The sequence below is a fragment of the Schistosoma haematobium genome, chromosome 3 (assembly GCF_000699445.3).
Source record: "Schistosoma haematobium chromosome 3, whole genome shotgun sequence".
In the NCBI taxonomy this organism is placed as follows: domain Eukaryota; kingdom Metazoa; phylum Platyhelminthes; class Trematoda; order Strigeidida; family Schistosomatidae; genus Schistosoma; species Schistosoma haematobium.
The window spans coordinates 11,142,992-11,155,509 of NC_067198.1; the positions used below are offsets into that span (position 1 = coordinate 11,142,992).

General features: G+C 36.0%; 1 protein-coding gene across 2 annotated transcripts; it reads right to left on the reverse strand.

Moving 5' to 3' along the window:
* Nucleotides 1–1,935: 1,935 nt before the first annotated feature.
* PSMD6_1 (26S proteasome non-ATPase regulatory subunit 6) lies at nt 1,936–11,827 on the reverse strand. 2 transcript variants are annotated; one of them, XM_051212995.1, is made up of 7 exons: nt 11,551–11,827; nt 10,286–10,491; nt 10,096–10,241; nt 9,835–10,054; nt 7,470–7,578; nt 5,256–5,530; nt 1,936–2,626 (listed from the first exon to the last, which is right to left on the reverse strand). In XM_051212995.1, exons 1-7 carry the CDS (start codon nt 11,699–11,701, stop codon nt 2,558–2,560), a joined length of 1,176 nt encoding a protein of 391 aa, XP_051068928.1. In that variant the 5' UTR covers nt 11,702–11,827; the 3' UTR covers nt 1,936–2,557. The 2 variants fall into 2 exon arrangements, with proteins under 2 accessions (XP_051068928.1, XP_051068929.1); XM_051212996.1 differs by having other exon boundaries at nt 2,444–2,626; nt 10,096–10,491.
* Nucleotides 11,828–12,518: the final 691 nt, after the last annotated feature.

Sequence of the window (12,518 nt, forward strand, 5' to 3'; positions counted from 1 at the left end):
AAAATTGGTTCATACGCCATTTGTTCCCTCAGGATACTGGAGCCCATGTGCACCATAGATTTGGAATCCGGTTAAAGTGCCGGTCATTCGCTTTTCGTCCTGTCATTTTCGTAAACAATACCCCCGCCACGAGAAGGCAGTGAGTAGGACTTCCCTGGCAGAGGCTTTATACGCGCGGCCGTGTGAGAGTATTTCGAGAGGGAGGGCGAACCCACCCCGCTCTCGGCCGTACCAGGGCATTTGGGGGCTGTACAGGTAAAAACAATGAACACTTTTAATGAATTAACAAAATAACCCTATTGAAATCTAACATTTTATTAACGAAATCGTTTATAAAGTGAAAGTAAACAACTATTTTGTGTTAAGAATTACTATTTACAAAATAACCTAATCATAAATATGAATTGACTCTTTTTGATAAATTATTACTTCTTTGAGATCGCTTAAAAGTGATTGAATTTACCAATCTTTCACGGTTCGCGTGATTTATACATGCCGTAATCAGTATTTCATCATGATGATTTCTTAATATGTTGATTATTTTTTTAATTAACATACCATGTGTTAAGAGGAAAACTTATGAACACACTTAGATGATAATTGGTTTATTAATTGTGTATTAAACAATTGATTACATTTCTACTTCAGTAATCAATATTATCAAATATTCAGACCGGTTCTCAGTTCTTTCTTCCAAAATTTTGTTGGGGACGATATATCCCAAAAACTTTGTCATTTTATCTTTGTAGAGCTTGTATGCAGATGTATACGTGGGCATTCCTTACCACATACGCACATAGTCGATTGATGAACTTATCGATCAAATGTTTAAAAGCTCCATGGAATATATATATATATATATACGTTTTAAAAAAGTTGTGTTTGTGAGCTTGCTGTTTGCAGAATATATTTTCCATACCAAGCTTGAACTTCTCCTTCTAGATAGCGGGGTTGGAACGCATTAATAGCTAGATTACTGGCCTTTGGTCACTGAGTCTTGTTCTCGCTTGCAGATTAAGTGAACTCGTGAAGTTTCGAACCTAACAAACTTTTTTTTAATGAGATACATTTAATTAATCGTGTCAAGATAACTAACGACTTCAATTCAACGTCTACTTGATCGGAAAACAAAAATTTATCCCAATACACATTCACTAACAGTAGTATTACACAGTAGTCAAATTGAGTTGGTGTATTTTTCTTCAAAATGCAAATTATGACATGCAATAAAAGCATTTGATGCTATTTCGATTCCAACTAATCAGATTGCAAAGATGAACAGTTTACGACCAATTACAACATTATTAAAGGTGACAAAATTTTTGTTCATTATCACTTGAGTACACACTTGCAAAACAAATACACCAATCACTAAACTTTCTTTTCACACCCTACAATTTCTAAGAAATGGGTGGTAGGGAATCATAATTGCCATCCATTTAATGTCAACCCTAATAGTTTAACGCCATCACTAAATAACGATCGGGATGCAGATGGTGCAAACGACTTATAGCTTTGATCTTGAAAAGAAACCCACTTTAGTAAACTTCTTTGGATAAAGTCTAGTGCAAAGTAAAATAACCTCGTCTTTGGACAACATACATTTTCTGTATGTCATTTATTGCCAACAGTTACATAAGATGCTATTTCTCCATGACCTAAGGTTCTGTAAGTGATCATTATTTATATCATTTTCTTTTAAATGAGCAAAAATCTAGTCAAAAATATGGATTCCGATAACAGATTATTCGTAATTGGGTTTTAAAGATCACAATTTAAATCACCAACCTGTATCTTAGTTCTGAGTAGTCATCTACATTGATTTCAATAACATTAGTACAGTTTATTTTCACTGAGTCTAACTGACCGCTTCAAGATTGATATTGAAGTCTTGGTTTTGAATAACATGTAAAATGCCCTTCAGTAAACAAATATATATATATATTGTATAATGAGTAGGTAACTGTATTGTTGGGTTTCTATACTCTCCTTATTATGTGCTTTCAGTGAAGCTATTAACTGTTGCTATATGTTTTACTAACCCTTAGTTATTGCTAAGTAATTATGTATTCTTAGCTCCGTCTTCCACCACTTATTGTATAAGTTTTAAATCATGATTAAATTGGGTAAAATAGAGAACTAGTGTGCTTCCTATTTGTGTCTTCTACTCAGCTACTTGGTTTTAAGTGGCTTGAGAACAAATAAGCATCAAGATCTCAGCTGTTAGAATATGTCATTGGTTTTACTAACGATATAGAACGCAATATCGATCCAAATAGCAAGTTATGATAAATCAGAATTCTTAAAACAGAACAATGAAAGCATAATATGTAGACTTTATACTAACCATTACGACAGTATCTACCGGCGTGAAAAGTCGGCTAGAAACGATTTCTCCCGCACACGTGTGCACATACACATACACACACAAAAAGGCAGAGAGTAGAAAAGGAAACAGTATTTTGAAAAGTACAGTTATTGTATACAAAACTCCATCACTGTATTACTATCGTATATTAGATAACAATGGGTAATATTTATGTATATTAGTATTCCACTATATATTGATAACCTGACTCAGTTTTTGAATTCGATTCAGTAGAATATCACCTTGTTTAATCATAGTCTAAAAAGTAGAAAAGAGAATAGAATTAATGAAGGGACTAAAGATAATGACATATTTTTACATATATAACGTGTGATGTTGACAGTCTGTAATGTTATGTAGTCACCAAATTTTCATTATCAGTTAAGATAGGAGTATATATTGAAAGGTTTGAAGTAGTCAGATTATAAGATGTAACATTGAACAGTGGATTCATAATTACCATTGGATTTCAGTTCAGTGGACTAGATATTTGGCGCTCGTGCAAAGGTGAAGGTTCTGAGTTCGATCAACCGTGGTAGAGTCGTGGATGTTCACTACCGAGAAGTCCAGTACTAGGAACGTAACAGCTATCCAATGCTTTCGGGTTTTCAATGGCTGTCTACATCAGGTCAATAAGTGATCATAATAACATTCAATAATCTCCACAAACCCTTATACTGCCAATTCACTTGATAATGGGTTTGGATCATGTAGGTAGGCAGGTGTTTGGTTGACACTTATGGATGACAGCAGTAACACATCATATTTTCTTTACAATGGCTGATACCATTATTTATTGATCTATTCTTATGATGAAAATAGTATGATGTTACACGTTTTTTAGTTTATCATCCGGGAAATATGAATAAAAGAATGATGACTGCAAAATATGTACGTAATTTTAATTATTGCTGTTGTTTAAAAATTCAGTGGTCTGTTACGATTAACAAAAGAAACGTCACACGCGTGGCTTTTGAGTTGTCCGGGTTCGGTTATGGTATTACAACGAAAATAAGAATAAGTGAATTTATTTGTCAAGTACAGGTTTATGTACTTAGTTCTTAGTCACACCTTATATGAAGATTAGTGGCACTACTAACCGATAATACTTAAATCAAAGTAGATGGAATGAAAACATCGACACTTAAAATTACAACTAAATCTTGTCAGAGGAACATATCGTTCCGATTAATCTAGTCTTCAGTGACAAGTCAATTCTATCGATGAAGTCGCAATGTGGCCACTTCTTTAAATAATTTGATATCATGCATATTACATTCTTATGTTAGGTGGAATTATTTAACACACCCAACAAATGTCTTTGTCTCTAAGACCGTTTAAAAACAGGAAATGGCTGGTGTGATTCAAGCTTAGCTTGGTCTGCAATTGAGATAACTCAACTACTGGACTGAAAAAATATGTATATATATGGGATATGACACGGTTATGGATCATATGAGGTTGCGGTTACACGTTACTGACAGTTTTCAGACAAGGGCTGAAAAACCAGCTCCTACAACTGCTTAGAGTTTTCGATTAAAATGAAGTAAATTTCACTTATAAAAACTCAGTGAATTTATCCTTTGCAATGAACGCGAGAAAAATCACGGTTTAGGTCAACCCTGATTAACTAGGTGTAGTGTCCAGTACTAAGTCACACCTACATGAATTAATCCAGATTTCAGACAGACCAATTAATTTACCCTTTTAAGTTATTATCCACATACGTATTTTGATTTTGTCAATCGTCGGCCTATACCTTGACTATTTTTGAATAAGCGTACGTGTGTATCGCTTACCCCATTCATTACATTTCTTTAGCTTATTTTTGTCTGGTTATAAGTACTGGATCACAACTTATCAGATGGATTTGGCACATTTGCCTTTTCCGTTTCGCCTCGTTTTCTCACTACTCGTTTTAATGTCTGTCTGAGTAAACGAATACCTGAAATAAACTCGTCCAACTCAACCCGTATACGGCTTCTCACTACTGATGTCGCACAAACGGGTTTAGCCTAGGTATAATATACGGAATTAAACGGAAGATTTACGTTGATAGCACATTAATTCTTCCAAATCGGAGTCAGATCAACGGGTCACAAAGACACAGCTTAACAAACTAACAGATGTTTCACTCTAACCCAGAAACTTAACATACCTTTAAAGATTGAATTATGAAATTAAGAAATAAAAAACTAGAAGGATGTAGAACTAAAAAATAGGTACACAGATAGATAAATCTGTCTGATCTTAATATTTCCAGTGAAGAGTATTTTATATTTTACCCAAGTCAATTCACTCACATCATAATTTGAAAGAAAACAGATATAGTTTAGATTTTTTAATTAAACAGAAATCTATTGAAACGAGGAGGGTTAGGAAATCATTATTTTTATCTATAACTTGATAAGTCATATTAACTTGATTACATATTCAATATAGAAAATGACTTCATGTAGATTGTTAAGCAGTACTTATTCATATCATTGGAAGATAGTTGCGCGATACTGACCTGGAGACTTAAGTGTTCTCCACAAAGCCTGAAAGTCTTGAAATTGATCTCCTGGGGGATCATGGTTGAGCACTATTGTAGAGTTCCATGATAGAACGGGACAACTGTTTGGTGCTTCCTAGTTTACAATGGTCGCTTGACTAAGGCTAGTTTGTGATGTAAGCTATTAATTTGATCAGTTAGCTAATGGTTCTAACTTCCGAAATTCATTCATTGCAGATTTATGGATTAGCTGTCTGTAGAGGAAGTTATTAGTTTAGTGACTTTATCAATTCCACTAAATTCGTCAACCGATTGAGACGATATAACAAAATCATAATAAACTTATTAATCAACAAAAGATTGAAAAAAAATTACACACTGAAATGAATTTACCTGATATTGAAAATTCAAGTTATCTGGACGTGTTGTCTCAATAATACCTGAAACCTTATCCATTTTACAAGCTAATCGACCATTGGCTATGAAACGTGATAATTCAGCATCCAAAAATGCTGGAGTTACACCAAACGATGCGGCCATACTATCTAAACTTAAACTACTATATGAATCCAAATGTTGACTTAATGCATGAATACGCATTTCACGAACGTAGTAACATGTATGTAAGTGTAAATAACGATCACAACTCATGAACTGTTCAACTCCAGCTAAAAAAGAAAAGGGAACAAGGTAGGAGAAAATACATTGAGTAGTAAATGAACAATAAGAAAGTCATAATTAATAGGTGTGTAGATTAGTGATGATTGTACAGCTAATGGAACAGATTGTATATAGTTGACCATGAACCAAGCTTGTATAAAGGCTAGTTAGATACTGATAGATTAAGCCAATCCGAAAGTACTCGCAATTGCCCGAGAAATGGCTTGGGTATCTAAGCAATGAGACAAACATCACTGATGCCTTGATTTTCTAAAGGACATATATACATATACGTATATAAAAGGGATAGACATAAATGTCCCTTAAGTTAGTCAATAAAAGCTTTCTCATTTATGTAGCCGGTTGGGTTCATGTATAGGACGATTGGGTATCATTATTGAAATCGGACACATGTCACAATAGATATTATACGTTTGCTCAGACTAAAATAAATGAACTGTGGTTTGAATCTACGATCTACTGATAATGAGCCGGATTAGACCGTATAGACATGGACTGATTTTTTTGAGAAGTGATTATATTTGGGCCTTTATAGTTGTTGACTTTTATTAGGTTTGGATAATTGGGTAGTATAACATTGTGGACTGCCTTACAATTAAATTAAATAAACCTGTATGCTTGACAAAGTTGTAATTTTTTATTAATTCAAAACAAATATATACTTGTACAGATTGGAACCAAAATACATATGCTTCACACAAATAACAAAATAAGATTGTGAATGAATAGAGATAATTGGAGTGGTGAATATAATCAAAAGACAGATGAACAGAAAATAAATGGATGGGTATATAATAGGACATTTCAATGTAAAACGGGAAGTAGAGAGGATACTTTTAGCTAAAGAAGCTTCTCTCACTTTTATGACGTAGAGAAAAATTACAACAGGACCACCACTGGCTTCTATTATGTGTTGTCCGATAGTTTTAAACCACTGTGTTGCATCATCTCTAGCACTCCAGCTACAGAGTCGTGATGGACAGATAGGTGACAGTTTTATACAGCTTACTTTCATAGCAGGTCACTATATCATAAACTAACAACCTCTCACTTTTGTTTTGGCTGTTTGAATCTTCGCATTGATGTTTAGGAATGCGATTGTTCATTCTCTGACCAACTCTGCTTATAACCACATCTCAGTTTTTTCCACTCAGCATTAGAGTCGCTAAATAATGCACGATGTGGAAGTCACTGGGATGACATTTGTAACATATGTTCAACTTGCAGATATCGTCTTTTCAAGACTGACTAAATAACCTTCACTGCACCCGAACACAAATTAGCGAACCTCAATATGACTAAAATGGTATTACTACTAGATGTCAGCAATTCTTCGGAATCAAAAATGACCGAACACAGAGGACATAGATCACAAATGTTCTCCCCAACGCGTTGTAAACCTAACCTCTAACAGCCAGACTACCATCACAACAGCGCTAAAGATGAGCCAGATTGGGGTAAACTATTATGGTCTTCACTATACGTAGATTAGTCTAATAATTCAAACCACGAGGAGCAGTCACATAACTACTGAGATGGATTAACTTCTCAACTACTCCTGATAGATCACCAAGCATGTACTTCTATCAAAGCTGTTTCCAGAGTTCCATTGTAACTGAACTCTGATTTTGGTTACAGTTTTAGAGGTAAAATGTTGACAAGACCCCATGGTGTAATGATAAATATTTAACATTAAAAGGCAACACAAGCTAACAAGTTAGACTTAAAATAAATCCATAAACTTTTGTCATGATAACGGTTAGAGACATGTTTAAAAACTTTATTGACATACTTAACTGATCGCCCGCTAAAACATTATCCAAGAATAAATTAATCAACATTTAAAATTTACTACAGAACACTCAGGTTGTTGTTTTATTCGCTGGAAATTTAAAAAGTACGGTAAATAACAATAGACTGACTAACCAAGTGAAAGGAAGAAGTCAGCATAACGACAATCAAATAAGGACATGAGATATTCACGTACAGTATGTAATCCATGCAGAACTTCTTGAATTTCTGATCCACGAACAACCTGAAAGCAAATATATATATATATAACTGTAGGCATGGATCACTTTATTGAACACTGGGCGGAAACCAATGTCGTATTAGCTTATTCCTCAGTGCTGATCGAATTCTATCGATGAAGTTACGATCTGACTACTAGTCCAAGTGACTCAACATGATATGCTCAATAGACAGTTAGGAGTCAACAGGAAATCCTAGGCCTTGTTTTTGCGCACGCGATACTGAACCACTCAGACTAGTGTGGACGCTGTGATTTCATCTATAGAATTCGAATACCACTAAGAGACTAGACTAATATGACATTGGTTACTAATCAGTGATCAATGAATCTAAATATCTGTCCTATAGGTCGTTAATAGTCAGAAAAGCTCAGTGATAAGGTTTGAAACTATGGTGTATGTTAGCTTGTCGTGAAAAGCTAATCATTTGTCACTTAAAGATAGATGTGAACAAGATATGACGGTAACCAATAAGTAGAGAAAATTATGACTGACAATCACATCAATTCAAAACGCCATAGTGTTTTACATCGACGTCACCTATAAGGTAAGTTGTAGTCAGCTACAGTAAATTATTTATTATTTTATTTGAACACATGAATATTGGTACAAGAAAGCGCCAATATATATGCGCCACACAAAACAATGAGAATTCGAAGAGAAGTAGAAAAAAAAACTAAGGAGCGCAAAAGAAAAAGAGAACAACGACGAAGAGATTGGAGTAAGGTAGAATGGTAGTAACGACGGAACGAAAAGGTACAATCAGAAGAAATCTTTCAGGTAAAGGAGACACAACCACTTTTTATGAAGAAAGTAAAAGAAGGTTACAGCAGGATCGCCACTGGCTTCTATTCTGAGCCATATCTGATAACGTCTCTAGCCACTGTGTAGCACCATCTCTCAGACCCCAACCAGGGAGTCGTGAAGGACCAACACAAGCCAGTCCATTGCAGCTTTCTTTCATACCACGACACCATGTCATGCACTGACCACCTCTCCGCTTCTTCCAACCAGTCCCAGAGTCGGCAAATAATGCACGACGTGGAATTCTCTGGGACGACATTCGTAGAACATGCCCAAGCCACCGAAGTCGGTGTTTCAAGATGGTGACACCAATTGAATTATCATCTCTGTGCCCGAACACACGATGCCGAACCTCTTCATTACTGACATGGTGTTGCCACTGAATGTCAGCAATCCTTCGGAGACAGCGATGATCGAACACAGAGAGTCGTCTAACGTCCTCAACTCGGAGAGACCAGGTTTCACAAGGATAGAGCAAAACTGCTCTCACCGACGCGTTGTAGATCCGGCCTTTTACAGCCAGACTAACATCACGAAGGCGCCAAAGGTGGCCCAGATTGGCATAAGCCGCTCTGGCTTTCACTATTCGTGCATTGATCTCATCACTCACACCACCACCAGCACTTATGCAGCTACCCAGATACACGAACTTCTCGACTACTTCTATCTGCTCACCATCCAGGGTGAGTACAGGATTGGAATCCTGCCAGTCTTGTAGAAGTACTTTGCACTTCGAAGGTGCAAAGCACATACCATACCTACGGACACTGATTGCCAACTGATTAAGTGCGGATTGCATGCCTTGGGCATTATGGCACAGTAAGACAATATCGTCCGCATACTCAAGGTCAAGAAGTCTTTCTCCAGGCATCGTAAGGAGATGCAGTCCCATGGTAGCCGGTGACCAACGATTGGTTCATACGCCATTTGTTCCCGCAGGATACTGGAGCCCATGTGCACCATTGATTTGGAATCCGGTTAAAGCGCCGGACATTCGCTTTTCGTCCTCTCATTTTCGTAAACAACACCCCCGCCACGAGAAGGCAATGAGTAGGACTTCCCTGTCAGAGGCTGTATACGCGTGGCCGTGTGAGAGTAATAATAATTTTACTACGATATTCGACTGTACAATAGTTACCACATAAAACTCTGTAATAGAATGCAGTTACACTGAGGAATATTATGTATGTCAAAATATCATGAAGCTCAGCCCAAAGTAATATGATGTTAAGAACTATTAGGATCTCATTACCGGTTGTGACGGATTCTAACCTTTACATGATAGCACACAAATTCACCTTATACTCTAAAAGTACAAACTTTTTATAATATACTAATCTTCACAGTACACAAAATAGCCAACAAAGAGATAAAAAAAGTCCATTTCTAAAAACTGTCATTAAAAACAATTATCAAATGTAGGTAGTGGAAAGCGAACAAGTGTCAGATAAATTTACCTTTTCTCGAAGATCCGGGCGTTTAAGTGCAATCATTGCAGACATAACTGTATATATGATAAACGTTTTATAATCCATTAACTCATAACTAGTAAATGTGGCGACAGCATCAAGGAAGTTCTTAGCAGCAGTATCAAAATCTCGAACTGACATACTATATAAACCACGGTAAACTTTAAGTCGATTTCGTCTATCCCAATCTCCACCTTCTTCAATTAGGCTATCATTAACATTCTAAGTATTGTGAGAAAAAAGTCATACCTGTTTGCCTTTTCTATGTTCTTTGTAACCAAATCTCTATCTCCAAAAAAGAATCCAATTCGTATGATATGGAAAATTGTGTCTAATCGAAAGCCCGGCATTAAGGTTTTATCCAAAATCAGTCGAAATTGGGACAGAGAACCTTCCTGGGTGACACAAGTTACATCAGTCTACTTAAGTCACTCATTACCTTGTCACCAATCTTACTAAGATAGTGAGCTTTTTCCATCATGGCGGTTCTGATTTCTGTATCACCTAGATTCTCTTCCGCATCTTTAATCTTTGCATCTAACTCCTTAATTTTGGCTTCATTTACTGACTGCATAGATTTCAAGATTCGTTGGTCAATTGGTAGATTAAGCTCTTTACACACAAGTTCGTAATATGGAGCCATATCTGAAAATAAAACACAACAATCTCAGAGATTGGACGATAGAGAAAGAAAAACTTATTAACTAAGGTGTGAAGTGACTGACTGGTGCTCAGTTACGTAAAGTACAAGAACTATCCCAGGAAAACATTATTGGACTCTGGGTTCTTATGTCCATTAGTTCCACCAATAAAATCCCTAAATTGAACACATAAGTTTAGAAATTTAGTCATGAACCACAGACACGGGAAAGCAATGATATGTTAGATACAGGCCAAGGTTTTTTCCAAAAACTGAATATGTATTATTTTTGGACACAATGAATCAATGATCAACGACTAAACAATATAGCTTGCAACTTAGTTTTCATAAGTATACAGACTTGGTGCAAACTGTGAAATCTACTAACTTCATCAAGGTATAAGATATTTTCAACTAAGAAGTGGAACAGAATATCACCAACAATAAGACGACCGTAAGGATCGAAAAATGAAGTAAGACATTAACACACTTCTATAACGAAATTTATATGACTAACGGAATGTGTGAAATAGGAAGAAGAGACTATCTGTGTGCTATAAAAGCGAGGAGACGGTTGTCAACTTGCCAGTTTATAATAAAATTAGCTTCCGTAAACTCTAGATAACTGTTAGGACCGGCGAGTTGGGATTAACTTTCCGTCTTATTAATCCGTCAGTGTAAGATCTGGTAAAAAAAGTATATAAGTTTAATTCGCAATACAAAATCAGTACCACGAGGTTATATTACCAAGATGAACAGAAAAAGTCTAGACAATCGTAGTAGTAAGTATATAAAAACGCTTGACAACACTTATGGGATAATGTGATGATTTTTAGAGTGAATCGACTTATACTGACTATTCTATTTGTGCTAAAATTGGGATGTCGTTAATCTGAAGAACGCTTCCAATTTTGGTTGTAATCTATAAGTATATCAACTACGTGCTGGTAGTTTTAGGATGGAGCGTCAATTTGACCTAAACGTAATGTAACTAACGTCAAGTCCAAGTTGTTGGTGTAATGGATTTGAAGGAACTTTTAAAAAATAAACGAAAAGAAACTTACTATCATCCTGAATACATTTGGTGATTTTCTCCAGAAGCTGCTTACGCAAAAGTTCAGGTGTTTTTTCTAAGCCAGCACGAAATGTCCATTGCGCTAGCTTGAGGTTGGGGATCTTCTCAAGACCTTCATCTTCCAGGCGTTCCAGGGGCATTTTATGGCCTCACACTGACCGTGCAAAAGACTTGAGAAACCCGCCGCCCCAAGGTTGGTTATCATGAAGGTTATTCACATCTCAATCGATAAATGGACGAAACGTTAAAAAACTGTTCTTTTTTACTGCTCCCTCAAAAATAAGATTTATTATGGCTTTCTTATTTGTTTGTTTCCGTCTTATGCTTCGTAGGCGTGATACTTGTGAACTTGATTGGCGCGCGATGTTGCGATGACTATGAAATTTATTAACAGGCGCCCCAGTAAAAACATTGCTACCGTTTGCTTATATATGCTGTTGCGGCATCTGGTTACTAAGTTACGAAAATAGGGAAAACAGTGGAGAATTTTAGGGAAATTTCAGTGAAATTTCCTCGGAAACATGGGTGTGAATAAAGACATAGATCATTCTTGTTGCTGAAGTCTTCTCTCACCCGAAAGTTAGAAATTTTCTCTATATTTCACCATTAGGGAGAAACGTTTTGAAATTAAGTGTGATTAGTCTCATTTACCCGCATATGCAAGCCATATAGTCGTCAACATTAGGACAGCGCATCTACGATTTGTGGCAAGTAGACTGTTCGCTAAAATTAATACGATTGTACTTTATATTTTCCCATGGATTTACTTTTATTCCTCCGTGGTGTTTGAATTAATTAATGATTCCTTTGTACTTGTTGAATGATAGATTTCGAATTCCAAACACAATACATTCGTTTGTGCTCATCTAGTACTTCTTGATTAGATTGCATTAATTCCGGGATTCCTAGTTCATTCGATAATTCAAATACTTTCAAACATTATATCCTCTAAATTGT